At 37.0% G+C, this 21,033-nt stretch overlaps 2 protein-coding genes across 12 annotated transcripts in view; one reads left to right on the top strand and one right to left on the bottom strand.

Moving 5' to 3' along the window:
• The window catches only part of PACRG (parkin coregulated), a 593,702-nt gene extending 576,645 nt beyond the window's left edge, over positions 1 to 17,057 (bottom strand). For all 5 annotated transcript variants that reach the window (XM_065543176.2, XM_065543174.2, XM_045390383.2 and 2 more), the window contains exon 1: positions 16,641 to 17,057. In XM_065543176.2, coding sequence (XP_065399248.1) covers positions 16,641 to 16,796 — 156 coding nt within the window. In that variant the 5' untranslated portion in view covers positions 16,797 to 17,057. The remainder of the gene's footprint in view (positions 1 to 16,640) is intronic.
• A 190-nt stretch (positions 17,058 to 17,247) lies between these two features.
• Positions 17,248 to 21,033, top strand: part of PRKN (parkin RBR E3 ubiquitin protein ligase) — a 1,364,839-nt gene continuing 1,361,053 nt past the window's right edge. For all 7 annotated transcript variants that reach the window (XM_065543170.2, XM_045390376.3, XM_045390380.3 and 4 more), the window contains exon 1: positions 17,248 to 17,373. In XM_065543170.2, the coding sequence (XP_065399242.1) occupies positions 17,367 to 17,373 (7 nt within the window). In that variant the 5' untranslated portion in view covers positions 17,248 to 17,366. The remainder of the gene's footprint in view (positions 17,374 to 21,033) is intronic.

The following is a 21,033-nucleotide window of genomic DNA, read 5'->3' on the forward strand; positions in this document are numbered from 1 at the left end:
TCCATGTGTTCTCATTGTTCAACTCCCACTTATGAATGAGAACATGCGGTGTTTGGTTTTCTGTTTCTGTGTTGGTTTGCTGAGGATGATGCTTCTAGCTTCATCTGTGGCCTTGCAAAGGACACAATCTCATTCCTTTTTATGGCTATTCCATGGTGTATATGTGGCACATGGATTTTTAAGTCAATTCTTACTAAGGAAGCAGAAGCAAAATGATATACATCTTCCTGAATCTTTTTTAAAAATTTCATTTTAAGGACATTAAATATGAAAGTTATCCATTGAATGTATAAATATATATTTTCCGGAAAATAAATAACATAGACAAAGCCTAGAATTCTGGGCCCAAGAGTAAGTATAAATAAATATTGTTGCCTATTGTCAGGTCATTTTCAGAGCTCCTAAAACATGAACTTGCTAGATTCTGTGATATGGTTAAAAAAAGACAAAAAAAAATACATTTTGATGACATTTTCTCCATTGTTTTCTGATTATTGTTTATAACTTGTTTTCTTTTGCATTTTCTACTTACTGATCAAAATCACAAAAGCCATAAACATTACATGGTATCATTTGATTTTTAGTAGTAAGTCATGTTTTTAAAATCTTTAAACAATTTTTTATGGACCTCTAAATAGGGATACAGAAAATAAACAGAAGGAAATGCCAAAACTTACGTACCTATTTCAAATATGCCTAAGACTGACCAAATTCTTACCATACACAACTTATATTTATTACATAGTAACACTTTTATTTTTCTTTAAGAGATGGGGTCTTGCTCTGTCACTCAGACTGGAGTGCAGTGATGATCACAGCTCACTGCAGCCTCAGTCTCCTGTACTCAAGCAATTCTCCAACCTCAGCCTCCCAAGAAGCTAGGATTACAGCTACGTGCCACAACGCCCAGCTTATTTAAATTTTTTTTTTAGTAGGGGGTCTGGCTATGTTGCCCAGGCTGGTTTTGAACTCTAGCTTCAGGCCTCCCAAACCTTAGCCTCCCAACCTTAGCTTCCAACCTTAGCCTCTCAAAGTGCTGGGATAATAGACGTGAGTCACCACACCCAGCCGGGAATAATATGTTTATATGGATGTCTCTGATATCTTTCGCACTGAAACAGATGATCTGCATTTAAGGATCTAGAATAACAATAGACAAAAAAAGCCTTTTTTTTCAAGTTTTCATAGGAACATCTAGAAAAAGATCCTATTCTAGACCAAACCTCTAATAAACTTCAAGCAGCTTAGACTGTAGAAACCAAATTACATAACCATCAAGCAACACATGTATTTTTAAAAATCGTAATCAAACCATAATGAGAAAGCCCCGACTAACAGGAAAAATAATTCCTCATAAATAACAACCATATAAAAGAGGGAAGCAAAAATACAATTACATATCTTTTAAATAACAAGAATAATAATTTCTATTACAAATAAAAGTATTTCAAAAGAGAAATGTCTAGAATAGGCAAATTTCTAGAGATAATATCTTAATAGTTTCCTAGATCTGGGACCAAAAAGCCATTTGGTGGATGATAATTAAGGGTTTTTTTCCTTAGAATAATCAAAATGCTTCAAAATTGACTGTGGTGATATACGTGCAACTCTGTGAATACACTAAAAGTCATTGTGTGTTACACTGTAACTGAGTGAATTATGTGGATATATGAATTATATTTCAATAAAACTGCTAAAAAGAGGCATTAAATAAAGAATTCAAAAACTCAGTAAAAGAAGTTTAATAATGGAAAGCAAAAGAAAAAAATATGGTAGAGTAGAAATAAGAAATCCATTATCAAAACTAGAAGAATTGGTACGTCAGTTCAGGAGACAGCACACAAAGAACACCAAAGCATAAATAAATCCAATCAAGGAAAAAAATTAATAAATTTGCAATAAGAATATATTGGTCATAGTAAAATATAAAATATAATATATGTATGATATGACTCAAATTTTACAAAGAAAAAAGGCATGCAGAGATGTGGGAATAATTTAAGAGTGATTAATGCTAAAAAATGAGATTTGAGATTTATTTTTTCTCCTTTTATGTATTTTCTTAAGACTCTACATAAGAACTTTTCTCTTTTACAGTGAAGATAATTGTTTAAAATTACCCACAATATTAAAAGAAAAACATGAATTCAAATAACTCAATAGCAAAAGAACAAATTTTTTAAAAGTGGGCAAAGGGACTGAATAGACATTTCTCCAAATAAGATATCCAGATGCCCAGCAGATCTATGAAAAAATGCTCAATATCACTAATCATCAGTGCACTGTAATTTAAAAGCACAGTGAGATATTTACACTTGTTAGAATTGTTATCATCAAAAGGACAAAAGATAACGAGTGTTTGTGGGGATGTGGAAAAATGGAACCCTTGCAGATTGTTGGCAGGAAAGCAAAATGGTGCAGCTGCTATAAAAAACAGTACGGAGGTCCCTCAAAAAATTCAAATATATATATATATATATATGAATGAATATCTCCAAAGGAAATGAAATCAGTATTCAAAGAGATAGCTTCACTCTCATGTTTGTCGCAGCATTATTCACAAGAGCCAAGGTATGGAAACAACCTAAGCATCCACCAATGGATGAATAGAAGAAGAAAGTGTGGTAGATATAGACAATGGAATACTATTTAGCCTTAAAAGAAGGACTAAGATTACTACAAGAGTATTGTAATACAAAGAGCCAGTGCTTGAGGCAATGAGAAAACAAAGAAATCCTGTCATTTATGACACTATGATGAACCTGGAGAATATTTATGCATGTGAAATAAGCCAGACACAGAAAGACAAATATCACACAATCTCACTTACATATTGTATTAGTCCATTCTCCTATTGCTAATAAAGACATACCTGAGACTGGGTAATTTATAAAGAAAAAGAGGTTCAATGGACTCACAGTTCCACATGGCTGAGGAGGCCTCACAATCATGGTGGAAAGCAAAAGGTACGTCTCACATGGCAGCAACCAAGAGAAATGAGAGCCAAATGAAAGGGGAAACTCCTTATAAAACCATCAGATATTGTGAGACTTATTCACTACCACGAGAATAGTATGAGGGAAACCAACCCCCATGATTCAATTATCTCCTGCTGGGTCCCTCCCACAACACATGGGAATTGTGAAGCTACAATTCAAGATGAGATTTGGATGAGGACACAGCCAAACCATATCCTATATGGAATCTAAAAAAGCTGGACTCATAGAAGCAAAGAGTAGAAGGGTGCTTACCAGAAGCTGGGAGATGGGAGAGTTGGGATGATATTGGTGATAGGACATAAACTTTTAGTTAAATAGGAGAAATAAATTCAAGACATCTATTGTACAACATGGTGACTATTGTTAACCACAATGTATTGCATTCTAGAAAATCACTGGGAGCAGATTTAATTGTTCTCACCACAAATAAATTAGTATGTAAAAAATTATTAAAATCCAATAAATTTTTTGTAGAATGCAAATGTGGTACACACATTTAGTTTTCTTTTCAAAGGAAAGTTTTTTATTTATTTTAGTTTATAGAAATACTGTTTCATTCTGGCAGCCAAGAACTCCAAGAGATAGGTCCTTCTTCCAGTCTCGACAGATGAACCAAACATAGCAATCTCATCTCTTACCTGATACTATTTGTGTTCCCCAAAATTCATGTGTTGAAGCTCCAATCCCTAATGTGACAGTATTTTAAGATGGGGCTTTGGGGGCTAGTAATTAGAGTTAGAATAAGTCTTGATTATGGGGCCTTTGGACCAGGATTAGTGGCTCTACAGGAAAGAGACAGAGAGAGAGAGAGAGAAAGAGAGAGAGAAAGAGAGACTCTCTCCACAAGCATGTATGGAGGAAAGCCATGTAAGGACACAGCAAGGTGGTGACTATCTGCAAGCACGGAAGAGAGCCCTCACCAAAATGGCGGCACCTTGAACCAAAATGGTGGCACCTTGACCTTGAACTTCCCAGTCTCCAGAATCATGAGAAGTAAATGTTTAAGCCACCTAGTCTATGGCTTATGTGTTACGACAGCCCCAGCTGACTAAGACACTACCCTAGCAATGATACACAGTCTTGAAGTGACTACCCTAGCAATAGCACCTGGTCTTGGAATGCTATGATAAAAGCACCTTGTGGTGGATTACTAGGAAGGACTTTGCTGCCTGGTAAATCAGAGACACCAATAATCTATGCTTGTTTTTTTAAGCTAAATACATCATGATTAAATAATGTAAAAGAATGTAAGGATAATTCAGCATTAGAATATATGTATTCACATAATTAACATTAACAGATTGAAGAGGAACAAACCTTATAATCATCTCAACAGACGCAGCAAGTGTCTGATAAAATTCAATACTACTTCCAATTAAGAAAAACACCCTTAGCAAATTAAGAACATAAAAAATTGATATGGCTGGGCATGGTGGCTCATGCATGTAATCCCAGTACTTTGGGAGGCCAAGGAGGGCAGATCATGAGGTCAGGAGATTCAGACCATCCTGGCTAACATAGTGAAACTCCATTTCTACTAAAAATACAAAAAATAGCTGGGTGTGGTGGCGCACGCCTGTAGTCCCAGCTACTCAGGAGGCTGAGGCAGGAGAATCACTTGAACCCAGGGGGTGGAGGTTGTAGTGAGCTGAGATCATGCCACTGCACTCCAGCCTGGGCAGCTAAGCAAGACTCTGTCTCAAAAAAAAAAAAAAAAAAAAAAAAAGATGGATATTGTCCCACAAATTGCACCTTCAATACAATTCTAGTTAAAATCTCCAAAGAAATTTTCATGAAACTTGACAGCTTATTCTAAAATTCCTATAGATGGTAAGATACCAACAATGTCAAAAAGGATATAAACAAATTGGGGGAACTCATCTCACTAAATACAAAATTTGTAAACCTATAACAACAAAGGCAGTTTGATACAGAAAAATAGTCTCATGGGACATAATACAGAGTACTCAGTTACTATTCATAGATGGTACTGGCTTGGTGGCTCTCCTTATGGAAAAGATGAAATGAAAGTCTTACCTCCCATCTTAAAAATAAATTAGCAGTTAAATAATTAACAATGTATAGGTGGACATTATAAGAATAAAACACAGAGAAGAAAGCTTACAATTTCAGGATCAAAAAAAATTTTTTTGAAACTAGGTAAAAATTTTTAATTTTTTTTTTTTTTTGAGACAGAGTCTCACTGTGTCACCAGGCTGGAGTGCAGTGGCACAATCTTGGCTCACTGCAATCTCTGTCTCCCAGGTTCAAGCAATTCCCCTGCCTCAGCCTCCCGAGTAGCTAGGACTACAGGCACCTGCCACCAGGCCCGGCTAATTTATTGTATTTTAGTAGAGACAAGGTTTCACCATGTTGACCAGGATGATCTCTGTCTCCTGACCTCGTGATTCGCCTGCCTCAGCCTCCCAAAGTGCTGAGATTACAGGCGTGAGCAACCATGCCCGGCCGACAAAAATTTTTTAAAAACCCCAAAACCATAAAGGAAGAATGTGATAAATATAAATACCTGAAATTAAATTTAAAATTTATGTATTAAAAAGATGTAAAAATAAGTATAAAGACAAGTTACAAATTGCAAGAAAATATGTATTTCCCATATCCGGAACATATCTATACCTAGAGTATGTTAAGTACAGCTCTATGTCAATAACAAAAGGACTGACAATGTAACAGAAAAAATGGGTAAAGGCTATGAATATGCACACTACAGAGGAAGAAATCTACATGATAAAAAAAACCTATTAAAAGAAAACATGATCACTAGTAATCAGAGAAATGCAAAATTAAAACAAGATATTATTTCATAAACTTCAGATTGCTACAATTTTAGTCTGATACCATCAAATTATGATCTGGGAAACAAGCATTTGGAAACAAGAATTCTCATTAGCTGCGTCACAATATAAATACTTATATATTACTTTGAAGAGAAATTTGACAAACTCTATTAAAGTTGAAGTTATACCTCATTTTTCAGCAATTCCAAATCTGGTGAACTTTGGCCTTCATGCACAAGGACTCCTACGTGAGGACGTTATGCTACTGCAGTGTAGAAATCTAATAGACCCTCAGTATGAGAATGAGCAAAAAAGCTGGTTTATTCACACAACGGAATATGATAGAGCAGGTAAACAAATTTGCTATTAACAGGACATGCATTCCTGGAGAACCACCATTCCACAAAATGGCTAGCTAGAAATAACCAAGTGCATGGGGAAATGTATGGGGAAAATAATGTTTCAAAAGCTCTATACATATACGCAACTTTGTAACCAGAGCATTTAATAATCATTCTAATTAAAATTAACTCCCACAGTTAAAATATTAAATTCCTGACCTTTAGATATGAAATACTGGAGTACATACAGTACAGTGCTATGCCTTTTGAAAAAAATGATAGAAAGAGACATTGTAAGGATCTACAAAGATTGGGCTTGCCTTACATTCGACGCTTCCAAGAGCAAGTGCACAAATAGAACTAGGAAGAAGAACCCATAGTGAACAGGTATAACCTATGACACTATGACTCTGTGTCAGGCTGCATTTAGCTGTGTTAGTATAATTTGTATCCAGTTGCTGTTACTTTGTGGCACAAAATACTAACAAGATGGGGAAAGTCACATCTGAACATCGTACTTATACTGACAGCATTTTGCTATTAATGAACTGAATAAGACCTGAAGGCATTACAGAAACCTGAACTGTAACCAAATAGCTCAGATGAAAAAGTAACCTGAAGAACAGTTCTTGAATTTCAATTATCTCTATATCTCTGTATCTATCTATCTATAGGATATATGAATACATATATATTCATTATGCATATTTAGGAATAATGTATACAAACTTCAGGATCCTGCTTGCCTCTGGGAATGAAAGGACAGAGTACAAATTAAGCTGTAGCTCTCTTGGTGAGGTTTTTTTTACTTATAAGAATATAACGTTATTATTTAAAATATTGTTTATTAAATCTAGATGGTGAATAGATACCTCTTTTTCTATTTCTACATTTATTTCTATATTTAAATTTTTCAAAATGTAGAAGAACATGATTAAAATAAAATACATGCAATTCAGTGAAAACATTTGATTAAAAAGAGGGTTAGTGAGATGGCTGGGTATAAAATAAATATAAAAATACTTATTAGGAAAACATACACCTATGAGCATGGAATGATAAATTATATTACTATAAGTGAAGACAGTGATATACGATGATCATTATTTGCAAGTGAGTTATATGATCATTTCCATCTCAAAATGATGTTCGACTTTACATCTTATTAAAGGGTCATTTGGAAGATTAAACCAGTAAAATGTTAAAATTTAAAGTAAACATTCTGAGAATTAACAGGATAAATTAGCCTCACCAATTTCTAAAACATATTACCAAGTTGTGGTTTAATTACCACAATAATCAAAACTGGACATTGGTTAAAAATTCCTCTCAAATATCTCTATTATGTAAAATTATGAAACACACAACAAGAAAAAGAACACACAAAGCAATGGGGAATAAAACATTACATAGTAAATGTCTTTGGAAAAATTGAGTAGCCATCTAGAAAATAGTTTTCTCAGATCTTCCCCAACATACTATGTGCCCAAATGTTCCCAACCCCTAATTAAAGACTAATTAAATCAACCCCAGAACGCTTAGAAGAATTAAATGGGAATCTTTCAAGTGATTACAATTTGCAATCTGAGAACTACAGTCTTAGATGTTTGCAATCCCCTCATTTGTATCATGAATAGGTTTCAGAGGTGCTGAGCTCCTGACCCTCAACACTGGCAGGTGGAACCGTAGACAGCAGGCTAGTCCGGGAAGTCAAAAGCCCCTTAGGGAGGCCACGGGAGGAGCCAGAATAGGCACATTCAAGCACAGCAAGTGGCAGTATTAATAAAACCTTGATAGGGGTTTTAAGATTGGTAAGATCTCTGACCCAGTACATCTACTTCAGAAATTGTATTTTAAGGAAACACTGTAAAATACAGAAAAAACTTTTTTATACAAAGACACTCATTTCGACATTATGTATACACTAATAGCAAAAAGTTGAAAACAACCTAAATGAAAGACTAAGTAAATTATGACAAATTTAAAGGATAGAATTTTATGAAGTCTTTTAAATGCTTATGAGTTTTCAATAACATGTGAAATATTAGCATATTAGAAGGAATCCATAAAATTCCATATAAAGCATTATAATTATACACATTGCATTCTATACAAACACATAGGTAGGTATATATACTCTGTATACTCTCGAAAAATATATGCAATCTAAATAATTTTAGACATGTATATAATTAATAGAATTTACAACATAATTATTTTTGGCAAAAAAAAAAAAAAGCAGAAAATAAGATTGAAAGCCAAACTAGTTGGGAGCCTGGTCTCTCTTAGCCTTTGCATACTCCCCTAGGTCCTTCTCAGCTGTTATATTTCACCAAACATGATTCCCTTCAGGAAACTTTCCTGGACTGAGACCCTTTCAGGTCATCCAGCTCTGTGCTTTTATCATATTACATATTTTCTCCCTGCCAACTTATAAAAACAGCAGCTATCTTGCTCTCATCATGAAATGAACTGAGAACAATGACTAAAATATGTACAGTCTACACATTCCTGTGAGCACTGTAAATTCCATTTCTAGATCAAACTGGACCACCGAAAGCCTATGTACATGTACTACAGCAATTTAATATCATGCAAAATCCAATTTGCCAAGATACATTTTAATAACATGTACTTAGCCCTCACTGAAATCTTCTGTGGATGATATTTTCACTGCATTTCTTGCAAAACATAAAAATATAAACATGGTGTGTGGCATGTATTTAAAATGTGACATGACCAATTTCTCAGAGAGTTCAGTGTACAGAATGCTTCAGTTCCCTATAGTGATTGATGGGCTTCTCCTTTTGTGATAGTGAGATGTGTATAATAATGTTCCTCTTTCAGCAACAGATGCCAAGAAGCTCAGAATTAAATTTGAACATCCATTGATAAATATACTGACCATTATGAATGACAAAATTGATGCTTCTTTCCTTGAGCCCAGAGTTTCTACTTTAATTACATTTTATTTTATTATTTCACTGTTGTTTATTCTATTTCATTTCCAATCGCTCCAATTTATTTTCTAAGTCATGTGTCCTAATGTATATGTATTTCACTGAGAGCTAGTTGAAACTGATTGAGGAACACATTATGAAGAAATACACAAATATGTTCAAGGTAATCATTTTTCTTCACAAAGTATGTAACTTTAAAAAGACAGCAACAAAAGCCACTATGGAGAATGGAAAGGAAACTCACAGAGTGGGTAACTGTAGTTGCAATACATACAATACTAGACAAATGCCTCATATCATTTAGAATATAGATGGACAAAAGCATTACAAATAAATAAACCAAATCAAGCCAAGAGAAAAACAGTCAAAAGTCTTAAAAAGACACTTCAATAAACAGCATATCCAAATGGACAATAAATATATGAAGAAGTTGTTAACTTCATTAGTCACAATACAATTAATATTAAAATAATATGGATATAACATTACATACCTACTGGAATACTTAAAATGCAAAATAAAGAAAATATTAATTATTGGTGATATTGTAACGCAAACAGCACTCTCAAATAGCGCTGGAAAGAGTTTAAACTTGAAAAGTCAATTGGGAAAACAGTTTAGTTTAGTTACTAAGCCAATCATGCATGACTTAGGGTCCAGCAATTCCGCTCCCAGAAATACATCCTTGGTCATGCGTAGATACGTTCTCCAAAAAAAGTGTAAGAATTTTCCTAGTAGTGCTGTTTGTGACAGTTCTAAATTGGATGTCACACAAATACCCATCAAGAAAGCGATGGATAAATAAATCACAGTATATCCGAGAAAATACTAGACAGGAATAAACATGAAGGATTTCTTTACAACTATAGTTGTATGCAAGAATGTGGGTGAATCTCACAAATAGAACGTTGATGAAAGAAACTGGACACGAACCAATTGTATACTTTATGATTCCATGCATTGAAATACAAAACCATGTGAAACTAGTCTGTTGGCCAAAGTCAGAAGAAGGTTAGCATGTGGGTATGTTGGGCAGTGACCAGAAGGAGACAGACGGGGTTTTGTGGCATTGACAGTATTTCTGGATTTGGGTGTTGGTTGCATCAGTGTGTTCGGTTTGATGTTCACCAAGTGATGCACTCACAATATGTGAGAGAACTGTTGAAAGAAAAACCTTGAAATCTAGGTTCCAGTCCTTGCTCTATCCTTTAATAAGTATCTCTAAACAACCACAAAATATTAAATTGTTTGAGATTTCTACATTAAGTGGAAAAACACAGTCTACCGTGCCTTTTCATAAGATTGGTTTTAAAATCCAAATGGAATGAAGATGACTAGCCTAGGAAAGAATAAATATATGACATTAAGTAATCAATTATTAATAAAGTTACTTGAAATAATAAAAACACAGCACTGACATATTTAAATTGGCTAGGAATTCCTAAATTTAGTAGGAAGATATTTGACATAATTTAAGTATATAAAGGGTTATGTAACAGTTATCTGGCCATTTAGGGAAAATAAGTCAAAATTTATACCTTCCAAAACCGAACTGACTTAAGGCGAAGCAAACTTTCAAAATAAAAAATTAAAAGTAAAAAAGTAAAACAGAATCAAGGAAAAAAAGACTCAATTTTTTCTCATCATCTTAGACAGGAAAAAGCTTTTCTAAGTCAAACCACTGTAACTTCTTTCATTGAACATGTATAACTTCTATAATACTGCATAAAACAGTTGCAAATTATTCTCATTTCTAGATTTAATATCTATATAACATCATTGGCATTTTCTTTGAAGCCACTAATTTGAAGATGATTGTCTAACTGTAGTATAAAATATAGTCATTCATTAATTCAACTGATCAAAATAAGATAAATAGCAGCTACTATGTGCCATACACTTTTCTTGAGGTGAGGATGCAGCAATAGGTGAAATAAACAAGCTTCCTCTCCTTCTGGGACTTACTCTCTGGTGGAAGAAAACACAGGCTCAACTAAATTAATATTAGAGGGAAAAATATAAAACAGGGAAGGGAGATGGGAGTGCTGGAGCTGGGATGGAGGGGATTGTTAAGGGTCTGAAATTTAAAATAGAGTGGTCAGGAAGGGGCTCACTAAATAGCTAATTGTTAAACAGAAATTTGAAGCATCAAGAGCTGATGACACACAGGGTAAAATACATTTCAGGCAGAGGAAACAGGAAGGGCAAAGGCATGGCACTAAACGAGTTCCTGAGGCAGGGCCAACAGATTTGCATAAAGCAGCAAGGGAAGGCAGATCACACAGAACCTTCCCAGTATGGGAACCTTAGCTTTTACTCTGAGTGAGGCAGCCACCTGAGGGGTTGAGGTGAAGAATGCCATGATTCGGCCTTCTCGAGTTTTAAAGGGAGCTTGTGGGCTCCGCAATTAGAGGGGATGGTTTAAAAAAATTCAGAATAGAGACAAATAACAATTATAACAAGAAAGTGGGAGAATATGAGATAAGAAGAAAGGGTAGAATTGCTTTCCTTCATTCATCAAATATTTATTGAATACACTGTTATGTTCTGGTTAAGATTAAAAAATGACTTAGACATGGATACTGCCCTCACAGAGAATTTACATAAGGAGATAAAACATGGGCAGAAATGACCATAATATAAAGTAGAACACAATGAATAAAGGATAACTTTCTATGTGGGTGACAGGAAGGGAGAACGAAAGAAGTCTTCTTAAAGCAGCTGGCATTTTGCTGGCCATAAAAATATAAGCTTCTTGACAGCATGTGTTCTGTCTTTTGCTGACTGCTAAATTCCTAGCATTTAAAACAGTGCTTTGCACATAGTCTATGATCAATAGATATGTGTTACCTGACGAATGAATTTGTATATGCAGATATACAAGAATGAATTTGTATATGCAGATATGTAGGGAGAAGGGTGTTCGAGCAAAGGGAACAACATAAACAGAAACACAAAAATAAAGAATCCGATTTACTTCCTGGGTTCAGATTGACTGAAGTAAACGAGAACAGTGGGAGATGAAATTTAAAAACGTAGAATGGGATTAGATCACAGAAGATCTTGCTGGTCCTGGGGAAGTATCATGCCTTTTTTCTATAAGAATTGGGAAGCTCCAAAAGCTCTGAATAGTGATAGGAGCAGAACATTGTACTGGAAAGATTAGTGTAATTGTACCGATAATTGATTGAGGGAGTTAACCAATTGATGGGTGGATGATATTGTACAAACCTAGACAAAAGGTGATGAGGGCCCCCATTAGTTTATCGCCACTTGGTCCCTTCATCATTAGTACTTCTCTACCAGAGACATCTGTTTATTTGTATTGTAATTATTTTACTTGTCTCTCTCCTTTTCTTCACCAATAATGTAGCACATTTAGCACTGGAGTTAGACACTTCTAATTATCCCCCAATATCCCTTGGCTACAGTAATAAAACATTGCAAGTTTGAGCTGGACATAGAGCTACCAGTTAAAGACTACATGTCGCAGCCTCTCTTGCAACTAGCTGTGGCCATAAGACTAGGTTTTGGCAGGATTTGAGCAGGAGTGAGGATTGCTGTTTCTGGGACATGCCTTCATAATGAAGCTGTTTGCTCTTCAGTTCTTCTTGCCTCATTCTTGCAGATTGCTCCATACCCATTTTTCTCTCCCCTACCTGAAGTAGGTGTTGGAGACGATGCCCTTTTGGAACTACATAGCTTCCTTCATCCCTTTCCTGAGGAGAGAGGTATGTGGGCTTGGGTGTTACTTCATGGGTCAAGCTTTCACAGGATTTTGCAAAACGGGAAAATGTAGGTGTATTACTAGGTTCTGGCCAGTTGGATGACAATGAAAGTGGGGTGCTGTGTCCGGGTCATGCCTATAATGGGAAGCTCTCTGCTTCCACTTTCCTCCTTCTTGAGGGCAGGTATTTGACCCTAGTGGTCTCAAGCCCACCTTGTCTCAGGTGTCATTTTACAGGATACAAAGAACAAACATGTTCCTATGTCCCTGCACCCGCCTCACGGGGAAATACTGCCCAACCTCCTGGGATTACCTACAAACTTGAACTTCTATTATGAGAGAAACAACTTCCATTTTAATTAAGCTATTGTTATTTGGTCTCTGTTACAGCAGCCAAATTAATATCTTAATATAGAATGTATAAATATTGATGATTACCACTACATGTTAAATAAGAACATGATTGGACGCACTATACATGTAAAGTACAGGTTGAACTATCCCTTATCTGAAATGCTTCGGACCAGAAGTGTTTTGGATTGGTTTTTGTTTTTTGTTCAAATTTGGAATACAGTCGTCCCTCAGTCTCCATGAGGAATTACTTCCAGGACCTCCTGCAGATACCAAAATCTGCTGATGCTCAAGTCCCTGATATAACATGGCATAGTATTTGTATATAACCTACACATTTCCACCCGTATACTTTAAATCATGTCTATATTACTTATAGTATCTAAAACAACATAAACTCTATATAAATAGCTGCTATGCTCTATTGTTTAACAGGGAATAATGACTAAAAAAAAAAAAAGTCTGTACATGTTCAATACAGATAAAATTTTTGTCCTAAACATTTCAATCCAAGGTTAGTTGAATCCACGGAGGCAGAATCTGTACAAAGAGCTGAGTATATCTGTATTATACACTGGTGGTCATGCCAATTCTGAAAATCTGAAATCCAAAATGCTTGAAAGAGAGTTTTCTTTGAGTGTAATGTCAGCACTCAAAAAGTTTTGTATTTTGGACCATTTCAGGTTTCAGACTTTTGGAATAGGAATACTCAACCTTTAATATTAAAAAAATATGTATTTATTCCATTCCCCTAAACTTTGAGCATAAAGCATCTATAGTCTATTGAGAAGGAAAGCTGTAATAGAAAGCTTAGGCTAAACTCAACTTCCCTGTCACCATAAACCTGGGTCAATTTTCTAATTTGCTTCATGATAAGCATGTTCAGCACAGAAAGCATCTGACAAGATGAAGACAACAAAATGCTTGGTTAATAGTTTCTGGTCATAGGCTCTATCGCAACCCAAATAAAGCCTTTAAAAGGAAAATGAACTTTGAAATCTTCAAATTGTGTATCTCTTACATCTCTTTATAGGCAAGCACTATAAAAATGTGAATTTGAATATTATTTGATGGCAGGGCTTTTGTGATGCTTGTTTTCTTATAGAATGCAACAAAAATTTCATGGAAACAAAGTCTACTTTCTATTGAAGAACAATACTTGACATTGAGATTTTAAAAATTTTGCCATTTACATTTATCATTATTTTTCAATAATTTTGCGCTCTCATATCCAGACTGACTGTTTAAATAAGCATTTCTGCCTGCACAGCCCATTTGATGAAACATATTTATGATCAAGTTTATGTACTTGTATCACTATTGCACTCAAAGAAATATCAGGAGTCTCTGTGTAACTCCTTAGGATATATAAAATTCTTCATGTTTTAAGTGGAAGAGCATTGGAATGGTGACTTATCTAACTGGAAAAGTGGTTTGGAGGGTATTGGCCTTTGAGCATGAGGTCGCAATTAAGAAAAGCTGGAAATTGTCATACATATCCTGAATCGAAATACACCTTCAGAAAGAGATGAGGATATTTTGATCTTATAATGCTGAAAAGTCTATACTGCTAAAGATAAAAATGGTGAAATGTAAATATTGGTTATGAAATGGAAAATTTTTATTTCTTGTACCACTGAAGTTATTTTGTATAAACAGTATTGTCTAGCTTTCTTTTATCAAGATTTGAATGTTGTTATTTTGGTTTACCTTGGAGTACTAAGGGCAGGGACTTTGCTTTGCTGATCCCAAATCCCCAGAACTGTGCTTAACAAGTATTGGGTATTAAAAAAAGAGAGAGAGAGAGTTGTTGACTGAATAAGTAGATGAATGGATAAATAATCTTTGCATTTAAGAATTATGATTTCCAATGGCAAGAGAAGTATTGCTAGCACAAGATTTTCCTTTAGAATATAAAAAGATAAGATAATGTATCACAAATAAGTTCTTTATAAAGAAGCCTGCTTCATAATCAATGTGGTTCTTTTAAAGTCATGTAGGCATATTTACTACATCTGGCAATATAGAAACATTAGATTTTGCAGAACTATCTCTTTAGGCGTAGGATTATATTAAAGAATTAACATGATACAAGAATTATGAACACAAGTTTAGGAAATAACAGAAAAGAACCCTGACCAGTAAAAAAAAAAAATTGTGATATTCAATTATAACATTAAAAAACACCAAAATTGTAAATATTGTGTAGAAGAAAACTAAATTATTAACTTGAATGGTTATGGTATTGCTGATAAATGCATCATCTTGACTCCTAGGAGAACCAATTTATGTGAAATTCCATGAAAAAGAATTAGTTACAACAAGCAGAATTTTAGTCTATTTCCAAGAATTTTAACTACTGTAAATCACCTGACACACTTCTCAATAATTAGGATATCATTTTGCATAACCACATGGGAACCTGGCCTAGAGGTCTATAGGTAATCTGTTTCATTCATGTATTTTAAGTATGTCATTTAGGAATAAGTTATTAGGTTTACAACATATAAGCAAAGGAAATAATGTGACACTGGAAAACAACATTACTCATTTAACATAATGAATTGCCACATGTAATAACTCAGATCTTCCCAGGGTGTAAATTATATGAATTTGAAAGCTGCATTTATTATTTAATGCCTCATTCCCAGACAGGTGCTTACTCAGTAGCAAAATCTGCCTTAGCATACCAAGTGTAAAGCTATGTAACAAATAGGAAGGTTTAAAAAATAGATACTATCATGCAGACAGCTAAAATATTTGTATGTATTTTTAATCTTTTTTTCCTCTAATGATACTTAGAATATTTTATTTTTGTTACTACAAATAATGCAGATGAAATATGAATTGTATTAGTAGCAGAGACACATGAGCTAAAGCTTGTATTGTTTAAAGCACATCATCTTAAAAGGCCTGTCAGGAAACAGTGTTCATATTAAGTGGGCTTTCAGTACTCTAACAAGATGACATCATTTTCTAAGAGACAAGTGTTGTTAGAGTAACTGCTAGGATATTCCAAAATTTCTCATTATAGATTATTTAATGAGTTTATGTTCCCAGTTGTATATCAGCTCATGTTAAATTTTGCAAGAGTTTATGATTTCTAAGAGCTCATCTTCTGTAAGGCCCTTTGCTGAGTGGGGTTAGTTAGCAATCAGTAATTAAAGGGGATCTTTTTACCTCGTGTAAATAGCGTAAGAGTAATTTTGGGCGGTTTAGAAACGATGAGTTATCAGGAAGGTGCTTATCAATGGGCAGAGTATATCATTTGCCCAGGATTCTAACAACCTAGCCTGCCCCCCACACACTGTGGGGGACCGTCTGCTACTTGCCAAGTAATTGCCATTTTTGGCAAAGACCACCCAGGACATGGGCTCAGAGTCCATCCTAGGGCTGGCCAACCTCTGTAAATCTCGTGTCCCCTGATACGGAGCGAGTGCATTCAATTCAGGAAGATCACTTACGACTGAGTTTTTCATCATGGCTTTGACTGTGAAGCCCTCAGAAACCAGGGAGTGAGGCTGGTGCACCGGGAGCGGCTGTTGTGCCAGCAGCTTGGTCCTCTTCGGCATCTTGTCTGGGCATTTGTTTAAGCTCAGGGTCTCTTTTTCTGCCACCATCTTCCTAGAAAATGTCTTGTTCTCATAAAAAGTGTAGTAAAAGAATCAGTGGGTTTTACGGATGTGAGCAGGAGGTCGGGAAAAAAATGTCAAAAGGCGCGTTAATGGTAGAAATTCAACCCCTCGTAGTGCCCAGGTTGATCCAGATGTTTGGCAGCTCCTAGGTGAAGGGAGTTTAGGGGAGGGGTGGGGCGGGAAGAGGGCAGGACCGTAGCTAGAGCTGCAACAAGCTTCCAAAGGTAAGCCTCCCGGTTGCTAAGCGACTGGTCAACACTGCGGGCGCATAGCTCCGCCCCTCGGTGACGTACGATTGCTGGGCCTGAAGCCGGAAAGGGAGGCGGCGGTGAGCTGGAGGGCAGGAGGCGTGAGGAGAAACTACGCATTAAAACTACGACTCCCAGCAGGCCCTGGGCCGCGTACCCTCCGCGCGTGCGCATTCCTAGGGCCCGGCGCCGGGGCGGGGAGCCCTGGAAGATTTAACCCAGGAGAGCCGCTGGTGGGAGGCGCTGGCTGGCGCCGGTGCGCGCGTAGGCCCTTTCCTGGCCCGCAGCCGCCACCTGCCCAGTGACCATGATAGGTACGTGGGTACCTGCCAGGTACAGCCTCATCTGCGCCGCCCTGCGCCCCGGTGTGGCCTCGGCCGACCTGGACCCCAGGTGCCAACTGTCAGTGACGGGGCCAAAGTGCCCATGCCGTACCCGGCCCGCACCGCCGGGCTCTCCAGCTCAGCGACGCGGGCCCGGGGCCCCAGTGTGTGCGTTCCAAGCCCTCGCCCGCCCGCCCCTGCTCTGAGCGTTCCCGTGAAGACCGCCTCACCGGGGACGCCAGGCGGCCCCGCACCCCCGGTCCTCGCTCATGGTCCCCCGGACCGTGTAGGGTCCCGAAGCCTTCGCCCCGCCGCCGCCCCTCGCCCTCGAGGCCCTGGCCAGTTGTCGTGCGGTTCAGGACCCATCGAGACCCACTCTTTGTGGGGCTCTTTCAGGAAACCCCAGCAAAGCATTAAACTCTAATGGAAGGCACCTGGTGAGGGTGGCTGGGCGCCACAGAAACTCCTCCAGATGAATCTAAACTTCTTGCTCCCTCGGATGTTTCCTTTTAAACTTCTCGTTGGAGGGCTGAGGTGAAAGAAAAATTGAGAGTAAATAATAGCCAAGATTACATCTACTGCCTTTTGCAATATAACTTTTTTTTTTTTTTTTTTTTTTGGTAAAACACAATGACCGAGGTGCAATTTTGTGAACAAAACTTAGTGGCATCAGAGTTGTTCATGAACACTTGATGTGTAAGATGAGCAAAGGTGCAAAGGTCCTCTTCCAGGGTTGTTGAACCAAAAACTACTTTAGGGGCTGTCCCTAAAAATGAATGGAAATGCACCATATGTTTAGAAGCCAGTGCTATATGGGGTTTCATTATTGTGGAAGTTTCTCCAGGTTATGTATGGAGGGTTTAGTGAGCTTGTTTAGGGCTAATTCCTGAGGAGCGTCCCTTACAAAACACTTTTGATTGCAGTAAGTACGTTCGAAGTCAGATGTGGTCTGTCCAGAAGTAAGGTGAGAGGTGGATTCATAAAATATATGATCTTTATGCACTGAAAACACGTACTACATCTGTTTTTATTTATGAAGTTATTGTTAAAATGTAAACATTCTGCCCATCAGTGGGAGAATCAAGCCAGCTAACTGGCATTGTCTTTGTCTCTGTGGTAAAACAAGAATGTTGTTCAGCCTTCCCTTTCTAGCATGGTCTGACTTTTGGTGAATGACTTGAAAGTTAACCAAATTATGAAAAAGTTATAATTTTTTGAGTTTTCTTGAGCTCTTTTTAGGTGACATTTACGTAAGATTCACTTGTAAGCACAAGTCTGAACTGAATCAGAAAACCAAGTAGAAGAGATTTTCCAAAATCCGTGCTATCAGTAGTCTACAGGAAGAAAATAGCCTATACCTTATTTTGAAGACAGTTAAATACATTTTATTTTAATTTAACTTAATCTAGTGCACAGATAATTTTAAGAGAAACAAATTTATTGTAAAGCTATATGAAGACAGGCACTTAAGATCTGGGATTGGAGGCGTAAGCCACCACGCCCAGCCTCATTAGCCACATTTCAGTAAACATCTGAATGGCCAGTTTGAGATTTGGGTGTGGTGAACAGTGCTAAAGGTAGGTGAAAGTGAAAACCATTAAAAGGAAGCCTTGGAGTGATGGATTTTGTGTTTTTGTGACAAAAATTCAGAGCGAGGAAAGACATTATAGATTTTATCCAGTGATCAGTTGGAGATCAAAATGTAAATAGTATGTATCTGGGATTTTCTGTTAAAGGTAAGAGTGCTTCTCAAAGCTTGCTCCTTTCAGGCCTATGCTTTCTCTGTTACACTCACCTTGTTGCGGGATTCAGGAGGACGAGAGAGACCTCGGGTTGAAACAGGAGAATCTTGATCGAGTGCACTCAGGCCCAGCTGACTCACATGCAATAGACTGGGCCCAGAATAAAGACAGTACTTGACTTTTATACACACTTCACAAAAGGAGGTGGGCTAGCTTGAAGCAAACTTACGGTGGTGGCAAAGCAGGGATACAGAGGCAGGACAAAGGCAGGACTGCACATGGCCATCGCCAAGCAACCCAGATGTTCGTTATCTAGGTTTCCCTGGGCACAGGCTTATCCTATAACCTTCACTATGGTGCCCAGGCAGCTGTAGTTCAGGCCTACTCAGGCTTCTCATGACCTTCGTTGTGCTTCTTAGATAAAACAGAATACTTGAAATCACTAGTTACAGAGAACAAGAGTCTATAAACTGATTCCATAAAACAAAGGAAAATTTGTTTTTCTTCTCCCTGTGTTGAGGGAGTGCTGGGAGAGTCTCCAGAGCACATTCGATAATATTAGCAAGACTCTTCCTGGATCTGGGCTGTGCTGTTGCTGCCTCTGGGACAAGTTAGCCTAAAACAGGAAAACTTATTTCTTTTTCTTTTTAATTTTATTTTTCTTTAATTTCCCGCCCCAACCTTAATGCAAATAATATTCTGCCAGTTGGAGAAACGTAAAGATGGGTTTCCTGGTAGAAGAGGAGTAAACAAGACTGACTGCGACCTAACTGCTAGTGGAATGTGCCTTCCTTTTACTTTCTCAAAACCAAAGATTCCCTTCTTGGGATGAGGACTGTTTCATAAGTCCTTACATTTCCCACCTGGATTGCGATTGATATGTTGAATGCCCTGACCTGGGCAGCTATGGAAACGTAATTTAATTGAAGTCGGTTAAAAATTGTGCCTTTGTGGAAGGTGTGGAGAAGGACTTCAAGATAATATAAAGCAGAATAGAAAAGCTTAAAAGAATTCAACGTAGAAAAGTGTAATTTTTGGTATCTCTATTAAAAATATATTTTGACTTTGTAAAAAATGATCAGTTTTTTGTATTTAAAATGGAATGTTAGTGGTGATAATTTGTGGTATGTTCTAAATGTTCTGTAGAACTGGATTTAGGTATTTGAGTAACAGCAGATATTAGAGTGCTTGGTTATATATACACCAATGTTGTCAGTATTGAAATACACATTCAGTGTCTTATACTTTTAAGAAGATTTTTGATTGACAAAAACCATTCATTGGAACATAGTCTCTTCTATACCTTGTTTCACTTAGCATCTCTTTGAGAATTTACATATCTGCATGTACAGATTCACTCCACAGCAGTTCCTGCCTAGTGTTTTATAGGATACACTAATGAAAATATTTACCAACAAATAAGCACTCATCAGGTTTACAGACGACTGTTATCAGAAATGTTTGTGGACATATCTTTTTACTTGCACATGTAAGCATATATGTAAAAGAGAAATCGTATGACAATTTGAGTTAAAGAGTTTGCAGATTTAAAATATTCCTAGGTATTTCAAAATTTTTCTAAAATAAGTTGCCCTATTTTACAAAGCTATCTAAAGCCTCCACGAATACAACATGGTAGTAAAGAGCTGCCCTGCCCCTCTGGCCTGAAAATTACCAAAAGACGTCCTTCCCGAGACTGACTCAGCTTTCACTAGCAGAACACCTCCTAGATCTCCAGTCCCCACCTCTCTCTCACCCTAGGTGTAGTGCCTTTCAGTGTACAAGCTGCACAACTGTCCTTGGTGGCCCTGCCCTCCCTTTCAGTGTGTATAAGGGTGCCCATTTCCTCCCATGTGCCATCAAAGATTTTTTATTTTTGCCCTCTTGACAGATGAAAAACAGCATCTTT

The sequence above is a fragment of the Macaca fascicularis genome, chromosome 4, assembly GCF_037993035.2.
Source record: "Macaca fascicularis isolate 582-1 chromosome 4, T2T-MFA8v1.1".
NCBI lineage: Eukaryota > Metazoa > Chordata > Mammalia > Primates > Cercopithecidae > Macaca > Macaca fascicularis.